The sequence below is a fragment of the Chrysemys picta genome, chromosome 20 (genome assembly GCF_011386835.1).
Source record: "Chrysemys picta bellii isolate R12L10 chromosome 20, ASM1138683v2, whole genome shotgun sequence".
Taxonomy (NCBI): Eukaryota; Metazoa; Chordata; order Testudines; family Emydidae; genus Chrysemys; species Chrysemys picta.
Genome location: NC_088810.1, coordinates 13,683,245 through 13,710,904, shown reverse-complemented (window position 1 = coordinate 13,710,904; position 27,660 = coordinate 13,683,245). Strand labels below are relative to the sequence as shown.

The 27,660-nt window shown below is 59.6% G+C and overlaps 1 protein-coding gene across 1 annotated transcript in view; it reads right to left on the bottom strand.

The window, feature by feature from the left end:
* Nucleotides 1-263: 263 nt before the first annotated feature.
* The window catches only part of IGSF9 (immunoglobulin superfamily member 9), a 53,858-nt gene continuing 26,461 nt past the window's right edge, over nucleotides 264-27,660 (bottom strand). Inside the window, exons 8-21 of the mRNA XM_065573843.1 lie at nucleotides 25,966-26,111; nucleotides 25,265-25,407; nucleotides 25,032-25,172; nucleotides 17,350-17,466; nucleotides 16,193-16,343; nucleotides 15,227-15,350; nucleotides 14,721-14,896; nucleotides 13,291-13,541; nucleotides 12,374-12,458; nucleotides 11,906-12,076; nucleotides 10,893-10,938; nucleotides 9,009-10,526; nucleotides 3,677-3,822; nucleotides 264-964 (exon numbers count right to left, since the gene is read on the bottom strand). Coding sequence (XP_065429915.1) covers nucleotides 735-964; nucleotides 3,677-3,822; nucleotides 9,009-10,526; nucleotides 10,893-10,938; nucleotides 11,906-12,076; nucleotides 12,374-12,458; nucleotides 13,291-13,541; nucleotides 14,721-14,896; nucleotides 15,227-15,350; nucleotides 16,193-16,343; nucleotides 17,350-17,466; nucleotides 25,032-25,172; nucleotides 25,265-25,407; nucleotides 25,966-26,111 — 3,445 coding nt within the window. The 3' untranslated portion in view covers nucleotides 264-734. The remainder of the gene's footprint in view (nucleotides 965-3,676; nucleotides 3,823-9,008; nucleotides 10,527-10,892; nucleotides 10,939-11,905; nucleotides 12,077-12,373; nucleotides 12,459-13,290; nucleotides 13,542-14,720; nucleotides 14,897-15,226; nucleotides 15,351-16,192; nucleotides 16,344-17,349; nucleotides 17,467-25,031; nucleotides 25,173-25,264; nucleotides 25,408-25,965; nucleotides 26,112-27,660) is intronic.

The window sequence follows — 27,660 nt, the reverse complement described above, 5'->3', positions numbered from 1 at the left end:
CCTGCCGCAGGACCAAGCAACCACAGGCCACACCTGCAAGAAAAAGTGGCTTGATACCAAGTGTGTGCCTGGGTCAGATGGAGGAGGGCGCTCTGCAGGGCCAGGGGGCAGGAGATGGGGGTGGGCGCGGGGCGACGGCGGAAGACGAGGCAGGGAATTCCGCAGAGCCGGGGGGAGTTGGCAGATGGGGTGGAGACTCCCTCGCCTAGCATTGGCCCCTGTCTCCCCTTCCGACGTGGTCTGTCACTCACATGGGGGCTAAAGTCTGTGCAATTCTCTTTTTATTCCGTTACAAATGCCTCTGTCCTCCGCCCATCCCCTGCGAGGATCCCTTGGCCCACTCCCTGTGCTCCCTGGCCTGGCCCATGGGAGCTCCTGGGGCCAGCAGGAAGGGACAAGCAGCCTGTGGCAAGTGCTGTCTGTGGGCACGGAGCCTGGGCTCAGCTCGGTCCCCACAGCTGGCCAACCAGGTGCTATATGAAGGTCTGACCAGGCCTAACCGCACCTGGCAGGCTGAGTGCCAGGCATGGGCTCCCCCCATCACAGGCCCTAGGACAGCCTGGCAGACCAGCCACTGCAGGGGCCTCCTGAGTCCTGTCCCCGGTGCGCTGATGAGCCCATGGTGGGGTGTGGCTTCTGCCCAGCCGGGGCGCTGCAAGGATGCCCTGGCACCCGGCAGACTCTTTGCCAGCCCAGCCAAACCAGGCTGTGCTGGAGAGTGGGGGTGTGTCCTCTCACAGAAGCGTGGCCTGCTCAAAGCGCTCATCGTAGCCGTGGCTGCTCATCCTCTGCCTGCGTCGCTGGGCAACCTCCCTGCGGCGCCGGTATGCCAGGAACTCCTCCTTCAGGGCCACGCAGCGAGCCTCTGGGCTGGCAAGGGGCTGCAGTGAGCCCGACGCCTCCAGGGCATCCACTGACTTGGAGTTCCCGGGGGAGCCACTGCCGTCACCGGGAGCTTTGGCACCTGCAAGCCAGCAAAGGGGACAGTGTCAAGGGAAGGGAGGGCAGAAAGTACCCCCCACCCCAGTCCTGCCCTCCCTCACCGTGCTCCCCAGGAGGCTGCTCCAGAGCTGGGGGAAGGGAAGCAAAGAATTACTCCTGGCTGGGACCGGCTCAGCACGGCTCACACGGGCCCGCCCATGGGGGCTCCCGGCTGGGACCGGCTCAGCACGGCTCACACAGGCCCGCCCACGGGGGCTCCTGGCTGGGACTGGCTCAGCACAACTCACACGGGCCCGCCCATGGGGGCTCCCAGCTGGGACTGGCTTAGCACAGCTCACACGGGCTGGCCCACGGGGGCTCCCGGCTGGCACCGGCTTAGCACAGCTCACACGGGCCCACCCACGGGGGCTCCCGGCTGGCACCGGCTTAGCACAGCTCACACGGGCCCGCCCACGGGGGCTCCTGGCTGGGACCGGCTTAGCACAGCTCACACGGGCCCGCCCACGGGGGCTCCCAGCTGGCACCGGCTTAGCACGGCTCACACGGGCCCGCCCATGGGGGCTCCCGGCTGGGACCGGCTCAGCACGGCTCACACGGGCCCGCCCACCGGGGCTCCCGGCTGGGACTGGCTTAGCACAGCTCACACGGGCTGGCCCACGGGGGCTCCCGGCTGGCACCGGCTTAGCACAGCTCACACGGGCCCACCCACGGGGGCTCCCGGCTGGCACCGGCTTAGCACAGCTCACACGGGCCCGCCCACGGGGGCTCCTGGCTGGGACCGGCTTAGCACAGCTCACACGGGCCCGCCCACGGGGGCTCCCAGCTGGCACCGGCTTAGCACGGCTCACACGGGCCCGCCCATGGGGGCTCCCGGCTGGGACCGGCTCAGCACGGCTCACACGGGCCTGCCCACCGGGGCTCCCGGCTGGGACTGGCTTAGCACAGCTCACACGGGCTGGCCCACGGGGGCTCCCGGCTGGCACCGGCTTAGCACAGCTCACACGGGCCCACCCACGGGGGCTCCCGGCTGGCACCGGCTTAGCACAGCTCACACGGGCCCGCCCACGGGGGCTCCTGGCTGGGACCGGCTTAGCACAGCTCACACGGGCCCGCCCACGGGGGCTCCCAGCTGGCACCGGCTTAGCACGGCTCACACGGGCCCGCCCATGGGGGCTCCCGGCTGGGACCGGCTCAGCACGGCTCACACGGGCCCGCCCACCGGGGCTCCCGGCTGGGACTGGCTTAGCACAGCTCACACGGGCTGGCCCACGGGGGCTCCCGGCTGGCACCGGCTTAGCACAGCTCACACGGGCCCACCCACGGGGGCTCCCGGCTGGCACCGGCTTAGCACAGCTCACACGGGCCCGCCCACGGGGGCTCCTGGCTGGGACCGGCTTAGCACAGCTCACACGGGCCCGCCCACGGGGGCTCCCAGCTGGCACCGGCTTAGCACGGCTCACACGGGCCCGCCCATGGGGGCTCCCGGCTGGGACCGGCTCAGCACGGCTCACACGGGCCCGCCCACCGGGGCTCCCGGCTGGGACCGGCTCAGCATGGCTCACACGGGCCTGCCCATGGGGGCTCCCGGCTGGGACCGGCTCAGCATGGCTCACACGGGCCTGCCCACGGGGGCTCCTGGCTGGGACCGGCTCAGCATGGCTCACACGGGCCCGCCCACGGGAGGTCCCGGCTGGGACTGGCTCAGCACGGCTCACACAGGCCCGCCCATGGGGGCTCCCAGCTGGCACCGGCTTAGCACGGCTCAGACGGGCTGGCCCATGGGGGCTCCCGGCTGGGACTGGCTTAGCACGGCTCACATGGGGGCTCCCAGCTGGGAGTAACAGCTGGTGAGCCTGGTCCCTGGCTGGGATTGAGCAGCACCAAACAGCAGCCCTGTGGGGTTGAGAGGCTCTGACTCCAGCAGGGGATGGGGAGGAGCTAGACTGGGCCTGGTGGCCTCCAGTGTGGTGGGGTGGGAATACAACACTGTGCCCAGCTGCCCCACTGCTAGGCCTGGAGCAGGGACATTGGAGGCTTGGTCTGAAGCCAGCCCTGGGGCAGAGTGGGAATTTTTTGTAATATTTTGTATTAATATTGTATGTGCCTCAATTTCCCCTAGGTGGTGCATGGTTAACTAGGAGGTGGGAAAGGGTTGTTCAGCTGACAGGTCTCTACTTACTTGGCAGAGATCCAGGTGTGACTGATGCCTGGCTGTGTGGGGCCTGGGGCCCAATGCCCATGGAGAGACTGAGAAGACAATGGTCTCTCCCACTGCCTGGACATTTGGCACCTAGCAACTAACGACCATGGATGGCCCACCCTCTGCAGGAAGCCAGCCAGGTGTGACCAGCTGGAGAACAAAGGCCTGGTGAAGCTGTTAAGTGTGGGCTCCTGGGCTGGGACTAAAGAGGGGTCAGAGGTCTCTGTGCTGGCCAAGATGGACCATGCTGTAACTTTCTGTTTCTCTGCATGCCTCATCCTGGAGGGGAGGGCTTGTGTCAACCCCTTGTATCCCGAAACACAATACAGACTCTGCTCACCTCCCATATGGAGATGCAGCCACCTCTGGAGTAGGATGGGGCAGCTGTTTATACTCACACCCTCATGTCCCTGTACAGGAGTCCAGGGCAGAGAGTTAGGGACCTGGAACAGCAGGGAGGGCTTGGGGGGCAGGACTCTGGGCAGGAGCACCCTGCAGCCCCGCATGGCAACGCCCGAGGCCCTGCTCACTCACTCTGCCGCTCCAGCTCCTGCACGGCGATGGTGGAGACGGGTCTCTTGGGGTCCCCACTGCGGTACAGCTGCAGAGCATCCAGGATGTCTGACTCCAGCGCAAACTCCGAGTCCCACTCATAATTCTCATCCACAGACGTGTTCCTCCTGCCAGGCAGAGGGCAAAAGCGGGTGTTAGGAGCTGGGGCACTGATGTGGGACAATGCCCAGTGCTGGGGCGGCAGGGGTAAAAGGGAGAGCAGGGGGGCTGGCTGCCCCACTGCCATCCCCAGCACCACTGGGGGGGCGGGAAGCAGAGGGGATGCTAACACACAGGGCTGGCTGCCCCACTGCCATCCCCTGCACCACTGGGGTGGGGGGGGGGAAGCAGAGGGGATGCTAACACACAGGGCTGGCTGCCCCACTGCCATGCTCAGTGTCAGGGAGACGAGAGCAGGGGGGGACACTGCCCCAGTGCCATGCCCAGCACAGGGTGAAGGGAGACCCGAGAGGATGTTGACATGGGGCTGGCTGCTGGTGGGGGTGGGAGGGGGCAGGCTGAGGTTGCGAATGCTCTGACTGAGGCTGTCAGGACACAGGGTGTGACCCTAGTAGGAGATGACACTAAGCTGGGGGGAGAGGTAGATACGCTGGAGGGTAGGGATAGGGTCCAGAGTGACCTAGACAAATTGGAGGATTGGGCCAAAAGAAGTCTGATGAGGTTCAACCAGGACAAGTGCAGAGTCCTGCACTTAGGACGGAAGAATCCCAGGCACCGCTACAGGCTGGGGACCAACTGGCTAAGCGGCAGTTCTGCAGAAAAGGACCTGGGGATTACAGTGAATGAGAAGCTGGATTTGAGTCAGCAGTGTGCCCTTGTTGCCAAGAAAGGTAACGGCATATTGGGCTGTATAAGTAGGGGTATTGCCAGCAGATCGAGGGAAGTGATTATTCCCCTCTATTCAGCACTGGTGAGGCCACATCTGGAGTACTGTGTCCAGTTTTGGCCCCCCCACTACAGAAAGGCTGTGGACAAATTGGAGAGTCCAGTGGAGGGCAATGAAAATGATTAGGGGGCTGGGGCACATGATTTACAAGGAGAGGCTGAGGGAACTGGGATTATTTAGGCTTCAGAAGAGAAGAGTGAGGGGGGATTTGATAGCAGCCTTCAACTGAAGGGGGGTTCCAAAGAGAATGGATCTAGACTATTCTCAGTGGTACCAGATGACAGAACAAGGAGCAATGGTCTCAAGTTGCAGTGGGGGAGGTCTAGGTTGGATATTAGGAAACACTATTTCACTAGGAGGGTGGTGAAGCACTGGAATGGGTTACCTAGGGAGATTGGTGGAATCTCCATCGTTTGATGGTTTTTAAGGCCCAGCTTGACAAAGCCCTGGCTGGGATGATTTAGTTGGGAATTGGTCCTGCTTTGAGCAGGGGGTTGGACTAGATGATCTCCTGAGGTCCCTTCCAACCCTAATCTTCTGTGATTCTCTGTCCCAGGGAAGCTTCACGCTTCCCACAGGGGGTGGCAAGCGACCTTCCAACTCCAGGGCCCTGGGCCTGGCATTGCACCCAGCAGGCCCCCAGGGACTGGCCGCCCCTGGGTCCAGCAGGGTGGGGCCATGCGGTGCAGGATGGGAGCGAGGTCCCAATGCCCCATCCATCCCAGACCCAGGGCATGGCTTGGGCCCAGGGCAACACCTCATGGACAGGCTCAAGAAGCACAGCCTGCCGCTGAGCTTGACCTGGGCTCTGTGATGTAGTCCACCATCTTCCTCACTTCCTCCCAGCTCACTGGGCTGGGCTCTCCCTGCTGCTCGGGTCCCCAGGCCAGTGACCGAGCATCCCCTGCAGCATGGGAGAGATGGGCCTTCCTGTGCATTGGCGTCAGCAACAGCACAAGGCTACACAGCAGAGCCCCAGGGCTGGGGCGGTGACTCTGCCTGGGCTGCTGGGGTCATCTCTAGCCTCCCTTCCCCATGGGGTGCACATGCAGCTCCGTGGGCCACACAGGGGTCACTCACTGTCCCACAGCTAGATCTGCCACTGAGCCACAAAACCCCGGGCATCCGGGATGAGCCTGAGCCCATAACACTCGACAACTGGCAGCACAGTGCCCAGGGGGAACGAGCCGAGCCGGGCGTGGAGTGCCCACCACCCTCACAGCACCCAGGGGGAGCGAGCCGAGTCGGACACGGAGTGCCCCCCCCACAGCGCCCTGGGGGAGTGAGCCAAGCCGGGTGTGGAATGCACCCCCGACCCACACAGCGCCCTGGGGGAGTGAGCTGAGCCAGGCGCGGAGTGCCCCCCCCCCACAGCGCCCTGGGGGAGCAAGCCGAGCCAGGCGCAGAGTGCCCCCCCTCCCCACAGTGCCCTTGGGAGCGAGCCGAGCCGGGCGCAGAGTGACCCCCCCCCCCCACAGCGCCCTGGGGGAGTGAGCTGAGCCGGGCGCAGAGTGACCCCCCCCACAGCGCCCTGGGGGAGCAAGCCGAGCCGGGCGTGGAGTGCCCCCCACCCTCACAGCACCCAGGGGGAGCGAGCCGAGTCGGACACGGAGTGCCCCCCCCACAGCGCCTTGGGGGAGTGAGCCAAGCCGGGTGTGGAATGCACCCCCGACCCACACAGCGCCCTGGGGGAGTGAGCTGAGCCGGGCGCAGAGTGCCCCCCCCACAGCGCCCTGGGGGAGCGAGCCGAGCCGGGCGCAGAGTGCCCCCCCCACAGCGCCCTGGGGGAGCGAGCCGAGCCGGGCGCAGAGTGCCCCCCCCCATAGCGCCCTGGGGGAGCAAGCCGAGCCGGGCACAGAGTGCCCCCCCCCAGCGCCCTGGGGGAACGAGCCGGGCGTGGAGTGCCCCCCCTGCAGGGCTGGAGGCTTGTGGCTAGCCAGCCCCCTTTCCCAAAGGAGGGGCACCTGGGTGAGCAGAGAGCAGCAGGTGCTGCAGCGAGGGGGATGGTCAGGAGCCAGAAGAGCTGGAGCTGGCTTGCAGCAGTGGCTGCAGGGAGCCCGTCCAGCTCCTGCAGAGACACTGAATTGTGCCCAGCTCTGGGAACCCCCCAGCTAAGGGAGAGACACACTGGAGGGCCAGGACACAGCTGAGGACTGAGTCAAGTGGAGCCTAATGGGAAATATTTTAATTTCCTTTGGCCTGAGTTGGGTTTGAGGAGCCCTGAAAAAGGGGAAAGCTGTGGCAGGGGCTGTAGAGCCACCTCTGGTCACGAGAAGGTGCTCAGGTGTGATCCCATTACACATCCCAAACGGGGCTGCACAGTGTCCCTGAGCCCGGTGCCACCGCTGGCCTGGCCTGGCCTGGAGTGTCCTGGGCCAGACCTGACCTGCTCCCCTGCAACCGTAGCACAAGACAGGAGCCCAGAGCAAGCTAGGCACACAGCAGCAGCTGACACAGTGGCCACTGGGGGGTGACGGATGCTCTGGTGACAATCCAGGCCAGGGGCAGCACAGGCCTGCATACCCCATGACCTCCAGCATTGGTGGGAGCTGGCTGTGCGGGAGCAGGCCATGGTCTGCCAGGGGACCGGTGCTAGGGGGTGGCGTGCAGGGCATGGATATAAGCTCTGCTCCATTTGCTGAGGGGCTTCCCCCGACACACCCAGTGAGGCCCGCAATGAAGCTGGCTGCTAGGACGGCATCAGCCCCGGGGTCTGGGCATGTGCCAGCTCCACAAGCACGTCCTGACATGCAGCCAGGACGCCCAGAGCTCCCTCCCGCTCACTCTCCTGGCCCAGTACATCTCCCATGGTGCGGGCTGGGCCATGTCCAGCCCCGGAACTGCAAAGCCGCTGAGGGGTGGGGGGGAGGGGGTTGGAGGGCTTGGGAAGTGGTTTCAGAAGCTCTGGTAGGGGGAAGGGAAGAGCCCCTCCTTTCCTCACCTGCTTGGATCAGGACAAAGAGGCCTGGAGATTTCAGGGGAGGGACATTTGAATTCCTTAGTCCCTCCCCGCGATCCCAGACACTGACAAGATGCTCCCAGCTGGGTATCTGACACTGCGTTCAGCAGTCTCGGGAATGCACCCTAACAGGAGGCTGCTGCTAAAGCAATCAGCAGTGATGTGCCATTGTTAGGGTTCAGGGTCAACACCACCTTGAGGCAGCTAGAACAGTCCCCCCTGCTCTCAGAGCTATTGGTCCAGGTGGCCTGCAGAGCAACAGTGCCAGTTACACCTTGTGGCCAGCCTGAGGGCTCTTGGTAGCCAGGAGGCTCAGACATTTCCCATAGCGATGAAGAGATTCTGGAGCTCAGACATGAAACTACTTTAAGAACCAGCATCAGTCTGTCTGGCCACGCTGCAGGCTGATGGCTCTTACCCTCCCGGGTCTTATGCTGCCCCCCAGGCCTCTCTAACTGGTTGTTCTGGGGATGTTCAAGAGATCTGGGGGGTGAGGTAATATCTTTTATTGGACCAACTTCTGTTAGTGAGAGAGACAAGCTTTCGAGCTACACAGGGCTGGGAGAGGTACCCCCAGCGTCACTGCAAAATACAAGGGGGGACCAGAGAGTTTAGCATAAGTGGTTAACACACATCAAGGGACCATTCAAGGTGAAGTGGCTCGTTACCCCCCCTCCAGCCTAGGGAGGAAAGGAAGGTGCGGGGGAAAGCAGCTGGGGATAGGGGAGTTCTTAGCGGGAAACAAATCGTTGTAATAAGCCATCAATCCAGTATCTCTGCCCGGTCCACAATTTTTAGTGTCTAGGGCAGACTGCCCCATGCCAGGTCTCCAGGAATTTCACAGCCTTTCAGCTCCCTCTTCACCCCATGGACCAACCACCAGCACTGTCTGTTGCTCTCTGCAGGAGTGTGGCAGGCTCCCACGCCCTGCTCCAGAACAAAGCCAATGGCAGCATGGACTTCCCTCACCCTTCCATGCCACAGGGGACAACAGCCTAGCAGCTGGGCATCGGCTCATGTGAACATCAGGAAGAAAAGAATCACTCACAGGAGGGGAGAGGCCAGTGGGAACTCTGCTCATAGCAGCTTAGGTCCATCTCCAGCCCCTGCATTTGGCAGTGCCAAGGGGGGCACTTTACAATCCCCGATTCCATTACACAGAGAAGGGCTTTTCATCCCTCGTTCTCCCCAGGAGCCAGGGCAGGGCAGAGCTGAGGGTGTTCGGGGTCTGGGTGGGTAAGTGCAGCTGGTTTCCAGGCTAGTAATGCCAGATTTGGGGTTCCCTCGGATAGCTCCCCCATAGCCACTGCCCTGGGCTCTCAGCATCCACGCTGCAAAGCAGGCCCTGGGGTTATTATCCCCCTGTCACCGCATGAGTCAGCAGAATAGAACCCAGGAGTCCTGGGGTTTCTTCCCCCCCCCCCCCACATCCAACCCATGCGGCTCACCTCTTGCTGACAGTGGCGACGATCAGCTCCTTCCTTGGCCTGCCCTCCTCTACCGTGGAGCCCCGGGACTCGCTTTCGCTTTGCCAGCCCGCTGTTTCCCCTAGGGGGGAGCTGAGGTAGGTGCCCCCTAATGACAGTGCCAACGAGGGGGGTCTCATGAAGGACACGCTGCCCCGGCCGCTACTCTGGCTGGTCAGGCTGCCCCGCAGCAGCTTCTCAGCAGGTGGCCCCTGCAGGCAGAGGGTCCCCGGGGCCTGGTGCTTCTCAGGCACCTGAGCTTCCAGCAGCTCTGCAGGCAACGGCTGCCCTGGCAGGCTCAAGGCCCAGTTGGACTCTGAGGAGACGGCTGTGTACATCAGCTCGGTCCTGCTACTGTCCGTGGGCGATGGCCCCCGGCCCCAGGGGGCCTGCTCCTTGGCCAGGAGCGGGTCGGAGCTGGGGCCCAGGTAGCCTGGCCACACCGTGCTCCCAGGCAGGGCAGCCTTGGCAGGGCCCATCTGTGGCTCTGGTGGTTTGAGGAGAGCCTTGCTGGGCGCTTGCTCCAGAGGAGACTCTGCAGTGCCACGCGTGTCCATGTAGTCCAGGCAGACCGCTCCCTCCGTGCTCTGCATGGGACCCTCCTCCCGCAGCAGGGTGGGCTCTGTGCTGCCCAGGGGCTGGAGCTCGTGGGGCTCCTCTTGGGGTGGCCAGTCCCCATCCACGCTCATCTCCTTGAAGAAAGGCAGGCTCAGGTACTGGAGGATCCCACTCTGGGCCGAGGAGCTGGCTCTCTGCTGGCTGCTCGGAGACCCAGAGCCCAGTGGCTTGGGGCTGGCCAGAGCTGGGGCGCTCAACAGCCTGCTGAGCACGGGGGAGCCCCCAGGGCCTGGGGAGTTGCGCAGCGTGCTGACAGTGCTCTGGCAGTGCCCCTCGCAACACATGCCGTCCCGCGGCTCCTCCACTGTGCTGAGGGGCAGCGGCATTGAGGAGGCCACAGGGCTGAGGTTGATGCTGCACAAGGGCTTGGCTTCGTCCGTGGGGCTGCTGCAGTAGCTGAAGTAGCGTCCCTGGCGGTAGCCAGAGGATCTGGCTTCTCTGCGGGCCTGGCCTGTGGCCTTGGGCCGCAGCGGCACTCCCCTCTTCCAGACAGGCTCCTCTGCCTCTGGGGGAGCATACACCTGCAGGTAGGGTGCTGGCGGGCTGGGCTCAGGCGGGGTGGGGGAGGGATCCTGCTGCAGGAGCTCGGGGAACAGCTCCGTCTCAAGGGTGCAGAGGGAGGCCTCCCGGGGCAGCCTGTCCGTCTCCACCACAAAGCGCCCATCGGGGCCTCGGCAGATGCGCTCCAGGGGCATCGTATCCCCAATGTGGCTTTCGTACACCATGTACTTGGAACTGCTCCTAGGGCCACCAGCGATGGTGAGGCCCAGACTGGTGCCAGCCTTCTCCCCCCACAGCAGGGTCCGGCGCAAGCTCTGATACGGGGAGGCCTGCAGCTTCAGCTTTATGGCGCTGTCCGGGCTACCAGAGCTGTGAGAATTTCTGCAGAGAAAGAGAGGAATTAATGGGGGGATCCTCCTGCCTCATGCCACGGGGCAGCCCCTGCCTACTTGTTCCCCCCATCCAACCTGGCCTGCACATTCACTCCAAGAACTGAGGACAACCCCCCAGCCCCGAGAGGGAAGGGTCAAAGTGCACGCTGGGGAGCTAGCCCCACACCAGAGCATGGCCAGTGGAGGGGTAGCCCGTTTCCCACAGCCCCACCCCAGCAGCCAGGACCCAGCCTCCCTCCCTCCCACTCAAAGCCCCACCCTGAGCCAGCGGGGAGCGAATGGGGAAAGCAAGGAGAACAGAATGGCACAGGGAGCATGGTGAGACAGGAAGATGTCGTGGAATGGCGCGACTTACTGTGGAGGTGGAAGCTTCTTGTTGGGGGAGAAGACGATTGGTGGATCTGGAAGGTCATGAGAACACAAGGGGATCACATGGCAAGCAACTCAACGTGAGATGAGGAGACTGCAGTGGCCCACGCCCACCCCTGGCCCCCAGCTGAGCCCTGAGGGCCCCCATGGGTTGGGGGGTGATCACCTGCTTGTGACAAACGGCATGAAACGGGGCCACCAGACAGCCATCGGGGGATGGGTTATAGTCCCTATTGCCCTGGGGCCGGATCAGAATCGGTGCTCCCTAGAAAGGAAAGGCCCCGTGTCCCATTTCCCACCCCGCTGACCCTGCCAGTGCCTTGACCTAATGGTGTTGCGCTTCTCAGCTCCCCTTCCCCACAGCCCCTGTTCCCAGCAGGGGGACATGCCCTGGGCAGGTTTTGCTCCTCCAGGAGCAAGCAGCAGATGAAGGGAGGGGTAGAGAGGCTGGGATCAAGGGACCTTCATCATTCCCAGGCCTTGTCAACCGGGGAAAGTGGCACTGGTGTTACCCCGGGAGTTCAGTGACCTAGGGGCAGCCCCCGGGGACTGTGGCTCACCACGGTGGCTGGTTGCTTTTTAGCCTAAGTTGGTTCCTAATGGCTGTAGCGAAACTGCACTAGCCTGGGTCAAACCAAAGTCAGAGCAGCCCCACCAACAGGGCACCCAGTTAACTGAACCACTTTGAACTCACCCTCTGGCTGCAATAGTCCTGGGATTCTGAGTGTCCCATGCCAGCCTGACCTCAGCTCCTCGCTCCTCTGGGCTCTTCCCACCCAACCAACCCAGAGGGGGCTGTCACCCAACCTGGGTTACAACCTCCTGTGCCCCCCACCTGGGCTACAACCCCTTACCCCATGTAGGGAATGACCCCTGACCCCACTGAGAGACCTCACCCCATCCTCCATTGTGTTTCTGGGCTGCCCAGCGAAGATCCCATCCCCTTGCTGTGTTCCCGGCCTCGGCAGCTGCGTGCCCATGCCAGGGCTGGGTCCCTACCTTGCCTGCGTTTCTGGAGGCGGGCGGCACGCCGGCGGTTCATGATGCAGGCTACCATGGTGCTGAAGATCACAGCCACGCTGAGGAAGCAGATGCCCCCGATGACACCAGCCAGCACAGGCTGCGGCAGGAGCTCAGGCAACTGAGTGCGGGATGGATACACCTCCATACCTGGGCAAGGTGATGGGGAGAGGCCTCAGACAGCCAGCAGGGCGAGGGGATACCGTGCTTCTCCCTTAGGGGGAAACCAGCCCATAGACACTTACCTACCTGCGGGGAGGGGCCCTCTGCTTGGGCACAATGGCCAGTTCCATTCCTGTCCCTGTCACACCCAGGCTGGCCTGGCTTGGGTGCATGGAGGGGGCAGCACAGGAGTTATGGCAGTACAGGTCCCCTCCCCTGCACCCCAAGGAGACCCAGGGTCCTGCCAGGGTGTGGCTGGCTGTCCGGGGCAGCAAAGAGCTTTACCTGCCGTGGAGACGTTCACGGTGTTGCTGGGGTCGCTCATGTAGATCCCGGCAAAGGCCACCAGGCGGAACTCGTAGCAGGCGTCCTGGGAGAGCAGAGGCTGCGTTAGCGTTACGGCCAGCACCTGCTGGCTCTCCCCCATGACGTGGGGCGCAGACCAGAGGCAGCTCCTGCCACAGGACCCGCAGCCATGTGTGCAGCGAGCTGAGGGTTTCCATCCCAGCACCAGACGCACCGTCTCAAAGCACCTCTGAAAGGTGCAGTGACACCTGGGGACAAGCAGAGCCCCTTCCGGCCAGAACCGTCCACGCAGTACTCACCACCAGGGGGCCAGTGCTGGAGCAGAGCAGAACCCCATTTCCACCCCCAGTGGACTGCTGGGCAAGAGAACACTCCCATGATGCACCTTGGCCTGTGCCCGACCAGGCTGTTTGGGCCCCTCTAGCCCTTCTGGGGCTTGCTGCTGTCCCGAGACTCAGAAGCCTGCAGCGCCAGGGCACAGGCTCCGTAGCAAACCCTGTGAGCCAAGGCCCAGGGCTTCCCACCCTGAAGGAGCACCAGGCACCAGCCTGGAGCCACTGTTCGTCCCATGGGCTGCCAGCCCCCTGCTTGTGCAGAGCCACTCTCCACTCCCCGCCCGGGGGTCCCGCCTGGCGGGGGTCTCCAAACTCCACAAAGCCAGCTGGGGGCGGGTACATCAGCACAGCGCTAATGAGGGGCCATGAGGCGCGCCCAGTGTGCCACTAGCGCCACCCAGCCAGGGAGGGGCTGCTCCTCAAGCCTAGGGCTGCATCCTTCACAGTTCAGTGCCAGGGGCTCGGGCTGCCAATCTCAGCAGCAGCAGGCGGAGACCTGGTGCAGAAACATCCAATGCAAGACCCAGAGGTTGGCATTTCAACCCCCGTCCCCCTGCCAACCTTGATGAGTCCTGGCACCAGGACCTGGGTCTTCGTGCTGGGGATGGAGCCATCCAGCCCCTCCCAGCCGCCCTGGTCCTGCCGTAACTCCAGTGCGTAGCCTGTCAGGGCCACGGAGAACTGCAACGGGGGCTCCCACTGCAGCAGGACCCCGCGTGATGTCTCATTGGCCGTCAGGGACTGTGGGGGGGACAGAAAGACGTGTGTAGCTGTGGTGGGCAGCTCGGGAGGCACCTCGGTCGTCGGGAAACCTGAAGGGAAAGGAGACACTGAGGAAAAGAACCAGACAGCCATTTGGGGAGTCGGGAAGCCCCAGGGCAGCCATTCGGGGGGGGGGGGGGGGCTGGGAGGAGCCCCAGGCAGCCACTTAGGGTGGGGGTGAGTCCCAGAGCAGCCATTCAGGGAGAGGAGCAGCCCCAGGCAGCCTTTTGAGGGGAGAATGGGGGAGAGCCCCAGGACAGCCATTCAGCGGCGTGCTGGGGGGAGCCCCAGGGCAGCCACTCAGGGCATGTGAGCTCGGGTGGGTGGCTGGGAAGCATGTTCCTCCCTTCATGATTGGAACCTCCCTGGGGGAGAGGGTGGGACCAGCTCTGGGGAGGGGACATGGGAAGGGGCAGCCCCAGAGCCCGGGGGGTTTCCAGGCATCACTTGAAGGGTGGGGGTTCCTTTCCCAGGAGTTCAGGGGGTGGGGATCTCTCCCAAAAGGTGGCCATTGGGAATGCCCCTTCTGGGGGGCCGGCAAAGGTGAGGGTAGCCCTACAGGTGAGGTCCCTCTTGTAGGTGGAGGAGCTGTTCCCAGGTGTAGGGGAGCTGTTCCCAGAGGCTGGGGGAAGGTAGAGGATAATATTTCCAGGAGGCAGGGTGCTGGCAGTGGGAGAGCCATTCCCAGGGCTGGTGGGGGGGAGCCCCATTCTTGAAGGGAGGGAGTGCTGGCGGGGGGGAGGGGCATTCCTGGGGCTGGGGTGGAGGGCGGTTCTCTAGGCTGCTGGCAGTGGGGGTGCCATTCCCGGGGCTCAGGAGGGGCAGTTCTCAGAGGTGCGGGCAGTGGGGAGCCCCGTTCTCTAAGGGGGGGGGGGAGTGCTGCTGGTGGGGGCTCATTGCCGGGGTTGGTGGTGGTGGGGCTGATTCTCAGGGTTGCTGGCGGTGGTGGGGGGCCATTCCTGGGGCTGGCAGGTGGAGAGAGGGGAGCCTGGTTCTCAGAGGTGTGGGCAGTGGGTGGGACATTCCCGGGGTGCTGGCAGTGGGGGAGCCATTCCTGGGACTGGTGGCGGGGTAGTTCTCTAGAGTGCTGGCGGTGGTGGGGCCATTCCCACAGCTGGCATGGAGGGCCCAGTTCTCAGGGGTGCAGGCGGGGGAAGAGGTAAGCTCAATTCCCAGCTGCTGGTGGGGGGGTGGTACTCAGGGGGAGGGGGTGCCAGAGGCTCTCTCACCCAGGGGGAAGGAGGTGACGATCTCACTGAAGGGGCCGCTGCCCAGCTTGTTCTGGGACAGGACGCTGAACTGGTAGCCAGTGGCCGGCTGCAGGTTCTCCACCAGGAGGTACCCAGCCCCCACAGGCACCGTCAGTGACACCCAGTCATGATGGAGCCGGTTCAGGTGCTTCACCCTGAGGAGACAGAGCAGGTGAGCTGGAGCCAGCACTGGGGCCCAACCCCCCACACACACCCTCCCCATACGTCCCCCTCAGTGAGGGCCTGTGCCTGAGAGCCCCCCCATTCACCCCTCAGGAGGGCACAGGGACACAGCCTCCACCTGTGCTGAGAGCTGGGAATTCCCCGTGTTGTGTCTGTCTTGCATGGGGCAGGGATCCCGCGCTCACACCCACGGCTAGCCTGGGCCATAGGCTGTGCCCCCATGGCCGCGCCAGCCCACTTCCAGAGCTGGTAGACAGGGGGTGCCCCTGGGACTTGAGAGCCCTGCCCGGCATGGGACTCACAGTGGCGTGTACCAGACGCTGAACCTCTGGAAGTATCCCCCGTCGAAACCCGGCTGCCAGGAGACGTTGGCTGCCAGAAGCAGTGACAGCACCGAGACGTTGGTGACAGCGTGAGGGCTGGTGCCTGGTGGAGACAGTCGGGTGGGGAGTGAGTCAGGGGCCATCTCTGATCTGCCCCTCCCAGGGCTCAGGCGCTGGCTGGGAGCTGCCGGGGGCAGAACACCACCTGGCCAGCACGAACGCCCCTCCCCACAGATGAAATGGGCAGGCACCATCCACAGGGGAGGCACCTGCATCTGTGGTCTCCCAATTGGCAGTTGCTGTGCTCGAGGGAGCGGCTGGGATGCTGGTCACCTGGGCACACTGGCCTCACACTGCAGGGTCCCTGGCAGTGCCCAATGGAGCTGGGCACAGGCCAAATCCAACATGGATTCCAGAGCGATACGGGGTCTGGGATGTGGAGATTGGGTGTTCGTCTCATATACGCTCCGCCAGGCATTCCCATGCACAGCCAGTGCACACACACCACTCAGCAGGCACAAACCCCCCACCCTGAGTCCCATACACAGACACACAGCAGCTCAGCCCCCCCCCCCCCCCCACACACACAGCCGCCCCTCCACCCCGAACCCCATACACACACAAGCACTCACCCCACCCTGAGCCTCAGACACACAGACACACAGCCGCCCACCTCCACCCCGAACCCCATACACACACAATCACCCCCCCCCCAAGCCTCATACACACACACACACACACAGAGCTGCCCAGCCCCAACCTGAGCCTCATTCCCCCCCCCCACACACAACCACCCTTCCCCACCCTGAGACCCATAGACACACTGCCAATGCATCCCCCCATACATACACACACAGAGCTCCCTCCTCAGAGCCCAGCGGCCCTGGATCAGGCCTCCCACCCACCATGGGCAGCTGGTGGTGGGGCTGGCATAGCCCAACTCACCCAGCACGTAGACGGAGGTGGTGGTGCTGATCCGGGCCACCTGGTTGCTGACCGTGCACTCCCAGGCTCCATGCTGCTCCTTAACCAGTGGCCGGAAGACGAGGCTGCTGTTCCCATCCACCTGGGCATCGCTCCTCCCTGTTGTTCCCAGCTGCAGAGCAAAGGCACAGCCACACTGACACCGGCAGCCCAGCCCTCCCCCACCACTGCCATTGTCTACCACGGGGGGAGAGACTAAAGTGGGCTGGTCTGTGAGCACAAATTTGAGGGGGGCAGGGCCCAGCCCGTGCAGACCGGGGGCCCGTGGGGGGCAGGGCGGCAGGCGTGCAGATTGGGGGGGGAGATAGGGTGGCGCCGGGCTGGGTGAGTGCAGCTTGGGGAGAAAAGGGGGGCCACGAGCATAGATTGGGGCTGAGGAGAGTCTCTAGGCAGCAATCCAGCCAGCGACCAAGCTGAGCTTGCTTCACACCACACCAGTGCAGGGCCGCATTCATCTCCAAGAGCCTTGAACCTGTCGCCCCAGTGGTGGGTGAGAAAGGTGAGGCACAGGGAGGGGCAGCGACTGGGCCGAGGTCTCACTGAGAGCTAGGGGCAGAACAGGAACAAAACCCCAGAGTCCTGGGTCATCACTTTCTCAGAGGGAGGGGGCTACCCGGAAGGAGACCCCCTCCTCCGCCCCTCCCCCCCGAGGGCTCTAGAAGGGTTGTTGCACAGGGCGTCTCTGCACAGGGCGAGCCTGAGGAATGAATAACCCAGGGAATTACCCCCATCCCCAGGGCTCCGCCTCTCCGGGCATGTGTCCATAAGGCAGGAGCTGCATGGGGCAGCTGGGCCGTGTGGGGCTGGCTCCCCCTGCAGCACAGAGCCGAGTCCTGGGCCAGAGTAGGTCCTGCTTGTGGAGCCCTGAAGCTCTGGGCTGCACCCCACTGCCAAGGGGAATCTGCCATGTGGATGGCCAGCAGCAGAGCCCTGGACCGAGTCCCAGGGCACTGGCCACTCACAGCTCCGTTGCCGCCGGCAGCAGCCTGAGCCAGCACCAAACCACAGGCTGGGGGAAGTGAGGGTGTGATGCCAAGGAGCCACGGTCCCTGAGCCATGGGGAACCCAGGCTCCCCAGTCCCTCCCCCCATCTGAACCCAGAGCTGCAGCCCCCCTACCTTTGCCCATGTGACTGTGGGCGGGGGGTCTCCTTGGGCGGCGCATGGGATCACCAGCTCGCGGCCCACTTCCTGGAAGTACTCCTCCTTGGGGCGCAGGGTGAACACGGGAGGGTCCTGGAATAGATACACGGGTAGCTCAGCACCCCACTCTGGGGGCAGGGGGAGCGAGACAGACAGACAAAGGGGTCAGGGCTCAGCAGCTCAGGCGGGAGGTGGCACTGGCCTGGACTCATGGGCGAGAGATCCGACAGGTCCAGGGAGCAGAGCAGACAGAGGGCCCTGCACAGTGGCACTCAGGGCAGGAAAGAGACCAGCCTGAGCATTGCTACCCAGCTTGCTTTGTGGGGTGCATAGATGGGGTGGGTACTGTAATAACTGGGGCCTGGCAGTGTAGAATTGATGAATGAAATTGTTTTTAATTGTTTACTTTATTAATGTAACTTCATAAGTAAAGTTTTATGAATGAAACAATATTCATTCATAAAACCGGTTACCCCAATAACTGGCTAATTAACAGTTAAGATGCTTGTTAAGAGCCATAGCTGTTCAGTCATCTGCCTTTGTAAATTTCACTATCAATCCAATTCCTGCTTAAATCACTAAAACTTACACTGTTTCAGTATTGTAACTTCTGTTCACCATTTATTACACTTGTCTATATTGTAACTTCTGTTCACTGTTTGCCATATTGTAATTCAAACCCCATTTTAAAACGCTTACTCCATTTTGTAAGGGCTTGCTGCAACCTTCATTTTTGCAAACCCTGCTGTAATCTTATTAGTTTAGTTTAGATGTGTGAATGAGGTATGTATGGATGATGGAATCAACCTCCAGCCCCAGTCTGTCCTGATTAAATAGAGTTCAAACACCAACGGCTGAAGATGCAGACAAGAGCCCTAACAAAGTAAGAAGAATCCACCCTAAAAAAAAAAGGTACAATAAAAAAAAAAAATCAAAGCCCGGTCCCAGGCTGAAAGTCACGTCTGCAGTTGATGGCTGATCAATCACCAAACCCAGAGGCAGTGTGACACAGCAAGACCTATAGACTCTGGATTAAAACTAAAGCCTACAAAAAAGGATGGGTGAGATGGAAAACTTTGGAGGAGGGTAACATTCTGCTGCCAACATGGAAGGGCATCGGTGCATGCCCAACAGAGACCCAGCTCGTCCTTGTGCCCGGCTTTCCTGGCCAGTTAGCCGCCACAAGCTACGAACCCAAGCTGCAAACTCAAGCCACAGACTCAAGCAGGACTGGTAACTATGCAGCAGCTGCAGAACATCTGATGGATGTGTGTGTGTGTAAATGTGTGTGTGTGTGTGTTTATAGGTATTAGGTATAATGTGTGTGTATTAGGATTAAAATATTAGTTATTGGTCATAAATCAAATTGTTATAATAATAAATGTGGTATCTTTATCTTGTCCCCTTTAATAAGATCTTGCTAGTTTTTATTGGTATAATAGCAGGCCTGCCCATATTGTGAGCTTAATCCAAGGTTACAGAATGGCCCAGTCACCTGTAACCATGGGTGCTGATGGGGAAAGGTACAAGAGGGAGACAGACAGGCTGGATTAGTACAAGTAAAAAGGCCTCCTGCTGGAGGTAAACAAGAGGAGCGTGGGACCAAAAATCAATGCACCAGAATGGGTGTGTTGGGGATTAGGAGGGGATGAGCTATTCCACCCAACCCCCTCTTGAGGTCCTTCAAATGAAATTAGCAGCTGGCTGGGAGATGGATCAACAGGAGCAAGGCTGGCTGCCACTCCCGCTGTCTCCGGGGAGCCTGGGAGTTGCTGTGACTCCACTGGGCCTTCACTGTTCTAACCTTGAGATGTCCTCACTAGAGCAGGCCAGAGCAAGGGCATCACCCCCTCTACCTGAATCCTGACCATGGCAGCTCCAAGTCCTTTGGCTGTCGCCCCCTCCCTTTCCCTTCCACCCCTTACTTCTTCACTTTCCTATCTCTCAGGACTTGTCTATACAAACACATAGGTCATGCATGGCTGGCTGGCATATACTTCTACCCTGCATTAAGTGTCCATGTGGACCGTGGTGCCATGCACTAAAGATTCCCTAGTGTGCTTTACTCTACTTCTGTTTCAAAGCAGGGTAGATCCACGTGCACTAGGGAACTTCTAGTGCACTGCAGCAGGGACCACACAGCCAGTTAGTGTCCTGCAGGCTAGTGCAGGACAGACTTACACCCCAGCTTGCCACAAAAGACAGGCTACTTACCTTGACAGCAACCACAGTTCGAGATGTTTTGTCCCCATGGCTGCTCCAAGTGAGGATGTGTGTGCACATGCACTCGATTTTTCTGCTAGCAGTGCCCAGAGCTTCTCCCCTGCATGCTACGCCACTCATGCTCCAGTACAAGTGCATATAGGGAGGGGTGGACCCACACCACCACAGTCCCTTCTCAGCCTCAGAACTTGGTAAAACTTTCAAGTCAAGGCAAGAGGAGAGCCAGTACTGGAGCACCCATCGGGATAAAACATCTCCAGGAACTGTGGTTACTTACCTAGCACAGAGTTACTGTCCCTCTGAGTGCTTCATGCGTGGAGACTCCAGAACTGTACCTTAATGTGGAAGGGGTAGATCTGGTACAGAGTGTAGAACAGCTTCACCAAAGGCTGTGGAGTAAGGCTGTGAAAATGTGTGACCAGAGGACCACATGGTTGCCTTGAAAATGTCCTTGATGGGTAACTTCCTAAGGAGGGCAACAAAATGGATTGAGCCCTGGTGGAGTGAGCAGAGGGGATGCATCCAAGAGGACTTGTAGCTTGCCAAAATACAGGCTGATACCCACTGACATAGTCTGAGGAGACTGAGTGAGCCCCGTGCTCTCAGAAGAAATAAAAAGTCCGGGGGAAACCCTGAAGGGCTTATTTCCGTGAAGATAGAAAGCCAAGGCTCATCTTACCCCCAGTGTATGGAGTGGGTCTATTCTCTGGGTGAGTGGGACTTGGGATAAAACACCAACAGCTGAACGTCCTGATTGATGTGGAACGCTGATGACATTTTAGGGAGGAAGTGAGGGTAGGACACAGCATAATGTTGTCCAGATAAAGCACTGTCTACAGCAGATCAGCTGGTTCCCCTACCCTTCTGGCTGAGGGGACTTTCACAAGGACAAAGTGAAGGATAGATGGAGTAGCGAGTAGGTTGCCACGAGCTCAAAGAGAGGTCCTCTTAATGCGTTAAGCACTAAATTGAGGTTGCAGGGTAGGGTAGGGTCCTGTACTGGAGGAAACAATTTAAGGAGGCCATTAAGGAATCTTGCTGTCATAGGATGTGTGAAGACCGACAAACCCTTGATTGGCAAATGGAATACTGTGATGGCAGCTAAATGAACCCTGACAGAGCGCAGGGACAGTCCCAGAGATTTCAGACTTAGTCGGCTAGTGAGGATGAATGCCAAGGGAAAAATCAGCAGGGGATATAGAGTGGTGGGTGCATCAGATCTGGAAGCGCTTCAACTTCCGCAGGTGAGTCCTTCGTGTGGTTAGTTTCCTGCTGTTCAGTAAAACTGACTGAACTTCAGGAGAACATTCCTGTTCTAGGCCCGAGAACCACTGCGAAGTCAGGCCTTGAGGTGCAAGGATGATAGGTTAGGGTGGGTTATGGAGCCCAACTCCTGGGTCAGGAGGTCTGTCATTAGAGGATGCTGCAGAGGCAGATATTTTGCCAGATGGATCATGGTCGGGAACCACCTGTCTCAGACACACCCGAGCCATAAAAATGAGCGCTGCTTTCTCTTGTTTCAATTTAAGCAGGGCTTTGTGGATCAGTGGAGTTCGATGGAAGGCATATAATAGACCCTGGGGCCAAGAGGCAAGGAGTGCATCTCCCAGGGAGTCATGACCATGTCCCCCTCCCGTCCCCCCTGTCCCCCCCCGAGAATAGGTAGCGATATTTTGAGTTAGAAGCTGTGGCAAAGAGGTCTATCTGTTGAAGAACCCAGGTAAAGCAGATCTCTTCAACGAATACATCGGTCAGCTCCCCCTCATTGTCTTGATGGAAAATTCTGCTCAGCGAATGCGCGATGGTGTTCTGTGATCCTGGCAGATAGATCACGGCAATATCTGTGTACTAGAGTATGCACCAGTTCCATAGTCTCAGTGACCCTTCGCCTAAGAATTGGCATTTTGCTTCTCCTTGGGAGTTTATATAGTACGTGGCCTCCTGGTGGTTGTCCAACCTCACTTCGACTGACTGGCCCTACATGAGGAGGAAGCAAAGGCAGGCATCATGGACGGCTCGAAGTTTGAGGACATTGATGTGTAGTGACAACTCTCAAGGAGTCCATCTGCCTTGCGCTGTATGATTCTGTAGGTGAGCGCCCCAGCCTAGAAGGGAGGTGTCCGTGGGGATGACATGTGGAAGGTGGATGTGAGGGGGGTTCCCACGCAGACTCTTTGAGGGTCCTTCCACCAACTGAGGGAGTCAGGTGCCATCCAAGGGACTGATGCCTCCCTGGACAGCTTGTGCTTGCGGGGAGTGTAGGCTGTCCTAAGCCAGGCTTGCATGGGGGGTTATGAAAGCGCAGGCTGCCATGCATCCCAGGAGCTAAAGACAAGCCCACACCACGGTTTGTGGGCTCTGCTGTCATGCAGAGATCAGGTGAGACATTGAGGTGAACCTATCCACAGGCAGGTAGGTTTTAACTGCCAGAGTCCAGGGCAGCCCCGATAAAGTCTATATGTTGCACAGGGTTGATTTCTCTACGTTGAAGCGAAGGCTTAAGGAGTGGAACAGAGCTAGGTCCCTCTTGGTGGCGGACTGACCTTCAACGGAAGGATGGCCCTTGGAGAGCTAGTCGTCCAGACACAGAAAAGTTACTGTTCCCAGATGCCAAAGGTGGGCTGTGATGATGGAGGGGACTTTTGTCAGGACCCTCAGGGCAGCTGACAGGCCAGAAGGCATGGCACGGTACTGGTGATGGTCAGTGCCCACTACCAACCTAAGGAAACACCATGTGGCTGGGTATATGGCTACATGGAAATAGGCATCCTGGAAGTCAAGGGTGACGAAGATCTAACAACAGAAAGAATGCCACTAGGGTGGCCATCTGCAAGTGCTGCATGTGAATCAAAGTGTTTAGAGATGGAAGGTCTGCACTCAGTCTCCACCCTCCTTTTTTCTTTGGGCCCAGGAAGTACCAGGAGAAGAAACCCTTACTGATGAAGTCTGAAGGAATGGATTTGACCACCCCTGGAAGCAGGAGGGATTCTACCTCCTGGTTTAAGGAGCCTCTCCTGAGAGGGGTCCCTGAATATGAACAGGGAGGGGGAATGGAGCTGACCTGGATGGAATAGCCAGTCAAGATTACTGCCAGTACTCATTTGTCTGAGGTGATATGCTCCCAAGAATCATAGAAGATTAGGGTTGGAAGAGACCTCAGGAGGTCATTTAGTCCAACCCCCTGCTCAAAGTAGGACCAACCCCAACTAAATCATCCCAGCCAGGGCTTTGGGCAGAAGGGAAGACATGGGCAAGATGGTCTCCAAAGGGTGAGTGAATGGAGTGATGTAGCTGAAGATCCAATAGGGAGGGTTTGTGGGCCTCAACCAGGAGTCAAAATGGTTGCTTGGATGAGGCAGCCACCTGGGAGGTGACAGTGGAGGATGGGCCTTTCTTGTATGGCCTAATCCTCTTTCCAGGTAGCTCAGCGGTTCTCTGGGGCAGCGTTGTGCTGTCTGAGACTTGCTGTATTTTCTCTTTGTAGCTGGAGCATAGATACCAAGAGCACGCAACGTCACCCTGGAATCCTTGAATGAGCGAAGAGAGCCATGCGTAGTGCCACTGAAGAGCTGAGGCCCTTCAAAGGGCAAATCCTCCACAGTGTTTTGCATTTCCCTGGGCAAGCTGGAGGATTGTAGCCAGGAGCCCAACACACGACTATGGCAGTAGCCATTAAACAGAGCCATATCCAGGGAGGCTGCAGGAGGGCTTTGGCTATTGTCTGGCCCTTTGTAATAAGAGCACGAAACAGCCCTGTCTTGTCCTAAGGCAAAAATTCAATATAGTTTTGAAAATTTACTCTAGTTGGTAAAGTCACATTTGCCATCAGGGCTTCGAAGCAAGCGCCTTGGAACTGTAGCTCTTATGTCCTAGAAGGTCCAGACACTTGAGTTCCTTGTCAGATATTGTTGCCTTGAAACAATGTTGCCTACTCCTTTTGTTGGCAGCACTGATGACCAGGTAGTTGGGCGTGGGCTAAGTAAACAAGTACTCTGGACCCTTGGCCGGACACAATACATTTTATCGACCCTCTTACAGGTGGATGGGATGCTGGCTAAAGTCTTGCCACGCTGTGTGGGCTGGCAAGAGGAGGACTTAATTAATAAGTAAGGCTACCTTGCCCTGGGTAGAGGCGTGTGTGATGTCCACCCAGGGAGTCCTGCTGTTCCTGGATTTCCTCCAAGGGATTCTGCAAAGCCTCTGCTATGCATTTCATCAAGCCTGGAAAGGCCCTGAAGTCATCCACATTGGATGGCAGTGGGGGCACAGTTGCCTTATCTGGGGAGAAAAAGGATGATGGCACCTCTCCATCAATTCTCAACTCTTAATGCACTGATGGCTCCTCTTGAGTAAGGAGGCTCCCTGTTGTTGGTGGAAGAGACTCTGATAGGATCTCTTGCACATGAGGGTACCCTGTAGACTTGATCCCCAAAAGAAGCCCAGGTTTCCAGAAAGCCCCCTGTGGAGGGGCATAAGGGAAAGGTGCTAGACCCCATGGGTAGTCTCGCCAGGGCTATCGGGTCAAACATCTGCTGCCTTCTAGGGTCCCTTTCTCGGGGAAGAGGGTGCACCAGGCACTACTAGCAGAAAAACCTCTGATCGAGAATTTATGGGCAGGATATCCTCACATGGAGCACCCATAGGGGCAACGACTTGGAAAACCTAAGTGTTCATATAGATAAGCCCTCACTCTCTCTTTCACCTTCTAACAAGAGTCTGGTTCAGTCGACCAAGACAACGGCATTTTTTGCAACACTGCTGTAAGCCCATGACCAGAGAGGTATCTAAAAGCAATGGCTTTGTACAAGTTTGCCAGGGCTTGGAGTAGCTGATCAGACGATGGGCTAGGCCTGTGTTTCTCCAGCAGTGAGGTTGCAAGTGAGAGTCAGCACCAGAGACAGAAGCTAGTCTTTTCTCTCCCCTCTTGTGCGCTTGTCGTGTTTTGTCTTAAAGGAAGAAGGATCGGATTTTAAGAGCAGCAGCAACAGCTCCAGCCCATCTCAGCTAACTTCTTTTCCTTCCCCCAAGGACAGTTATCACCATCTTTAATGTCAAACAAAGATGTTTTTCCAGGTAAAAATTCTCTACAGCTAAATGGGAAGGGTACAAATGAAAATCTTAATAATTTGAAATGTGAAATATTAAGTAACTCTTTTTTATTTTCTTATGTATCTGTAATACATGGTTAAAAATATTCCTGGGAATTTGCCATAAGCAGGCCGAGATCTCTGCACTCAAAAGCCCCGACCACGTTTGAATGTTTAGTGTTGTAAAATGACAGAGCCACGTTCACACCTTGACTCTCTGGGCCCACTTGTTACACCAAAATTAATCCATCCGGGTGCATGTTTGTGTGAGGGCACCAGAGAAGGGCTCCCCAGCCCCAGCCATGCCCCTACTCAGCCAATGTGGAGGGCAGGCTGCCCCCCTCTCACCTTGAGCAAGACGTGGGTGGGTGCTGAGGCACCCGCCGTGCCGTAGCTGTTGTAGGGGGTGCAGGTGTAAAGCCCCAAGGCGTCGTCGTTCCCCGTGGTGATGACAATGGAGCCATCGGGTGCCATGGACCAGCCAGGGAACTGCAGAGGGAGAGACAGGTCAGAATGCGGCCCCCTGCCAGCGGGTGTGTGGCAGAGGCTGAGTTTCCAGGGAGGCCTGGCATAGTCGGTACCTTATCAAGCTCCAGGGGATGCCCGTCCTTGGTCCAGCTGATGGAGAGAAGAGGTGGGTTGGCCTTGGTGGGGCACTGGATCATGCCCTGCATCCCCATGGGCAAGAGGGTCTCCGGTGGCATGGTGGTCACCTGGGCTGGATCTGCAAGGTACCAACGGGCAGGATGTAGTCAAGGCCTGGGTGAGCTCCGCAGCGAAGGGGCTGGGGAGTGGGGTGTGGCAGCCATATGCACAATATGCTGCCAGCCCGCGGGGCTGGGACAAGCAGCACCAGAGGCAGTGTCGTCTCTATGTGATGGGCTTGTCCATGGCAGAGCCTCTGGAAAGCTAGGGACACCCTGGATCTGCCCGCGGAGGAAGCCCAGCTCCTGGCAATTCAGCGCTGCTCCCCTGGGTGCATCTGGGCCATGGCCACATGGGCTCCTCAGCTCAGAGACCTGGGCCAGGTGGGAGGCAGGTGGATGGGGAGGCCGGCTGAGGCCCACAGCAGGGGATGGGCCCTTTTCTCCCAGGCTCCAGGCCACAAAGGGGGAGGTCACAGGCCAGAAGTATTTCCCTGCCCCCGTCAAACAAGTGGGGCCACCAGGGCTCAGCTCAGGAGCCAGGATGTCTGGGTACGGCAGGGTCCCTGAGAGAGGGCGGAGTGGGGCAGGGGTGGCCCTTACATAGGACAGGGAGGGCAGGGGCAGTGGGACCTTACACAGCACTGTGAGGAAAGCCGAGGCAGAGGGTGGTTTCCGCAGCCCATTGCTGGGAACACAGGTGTATTTGCCAGCGTCGTCTGGGTTTGTTTTCTGGAGCAAAAGGCTCCCGTCCACCAGGACACGAACACGAGACTGGAGGTGGCTGGAAGGAAGGGAGGGAGGGAGGGGGGCAGAGTCAGGAGCCCAGCAGGAGCTGCCCCAAAGAGCCAGCACCCAAACTGCTGGCAGCCCCCACTGCAGGGCTCACGGCGCATCCACAGCGACTTGATCCCAACACATCACAACCAGCACTCGCATCGGCTCAGCAGCACCCCCAAGACCAGCTCCCAGGGCCCTGCCCGCTGCCCCCACGGTCCTGCCACCCAGTCATTGCCTCCACAGCCCTGACACTGGGGTCCGGCTACTGCCCCCACAATCCTGCCACTAGCACCCAGTCATTGCCTCCACAGCCCTGACACTGGGGCCCGGCTACTGCCACCACGGCCACACCACTGTCCAGCCAAACCCCCACAGTCCAGCCATGGCCACTGGGGCAGGCCAGGTCATGGCCCCGCCACTGGGACCCGACCACTCTCCCCACAGCTCTGCCATGGCCACCATAGCTTCATTACAGCTGCCATCACCACAGCCCTGTCCACACTCTCGTCACTGCTGACTGTCCCGCTGACTCCTATGACTCCAGAAGCACCACTTTACCCTCCTGCCACCAGCCAATCAAATCACCCCCTCAGCACTCACCGCGCAAGCCCTTGGCCAGGTGTATATGATCTGAATGGTGCTGCGGGGGGGGGGTCCCTGGCCCGATCTCCTCCCCCTACTCTACTCCAGCCCTGGGCTCCATGTGCTGCCAGCGCTGTCAGCATCACAGGCCGTACATCACCACCCGGGTCTGAGCTGTCAGGCCACCAGAGGATTGGAGTCCCCTTTTCCGCACCACCAGGCCTAACAGGGAATCCCCCCACACTCCCACCAGCACATCACGGGGGCTCAGCTGGGGCCACCGCTCCTGTCACCAGTGCCAGCACCATTCTGCTTGTGTGCATCAGCCTTGCCACACAGCAGTGCATGGGCTGGTATCCGTGTGTACGTAACACTCTTCCATGTATCCGTGTACTTAGGAGCTCTGAGCATCTCCCTTGCTGTAGGACTGTGTGCACGCTTGCATCTCTTGGTGTGTATCTGATGTCGTCATGTGTGTCAGCAACTATATACCTGTGTGCGCACGTCTCTTCAGGTGTGTGTGCACATCTGAGTGTATCACTGTGTGCTTGCATGCATACATCTCCACAATATTCTGTGTGTGCACGTGCAGCAATGCCTCCGCCTCTGTGTTGTGTTTGTGTGTCAGTGTCTATGTGTGTGTACAGGTGTATATCTCATGGTGTATACACTTCTCTATGAATCAGTGCGTGTGTGTTTGTGTATGGTGAGTGCGTGCATGTGCCAAAGTGTGCGTATCTGAGGGGAGTTCAGGTGTGGGTCAGTGAGTGCATGGATGTGTGTGTGGGGGGCCAGTGTGTGAATGCCCAGGTGTGTGGCAGTGAGCGAATGGATGTGTCTGTGTGGGGGGGCAGTATGTGAATGCACAGGTGTGGGTCAGTGAGTGCATGGGGCAGTGTGTGAATGCACAGTTGTGTGGCGGTGTGCCAATGGATGGGGGGGGCAGTGTGTGAGTGCACAGGTGTGTGGCG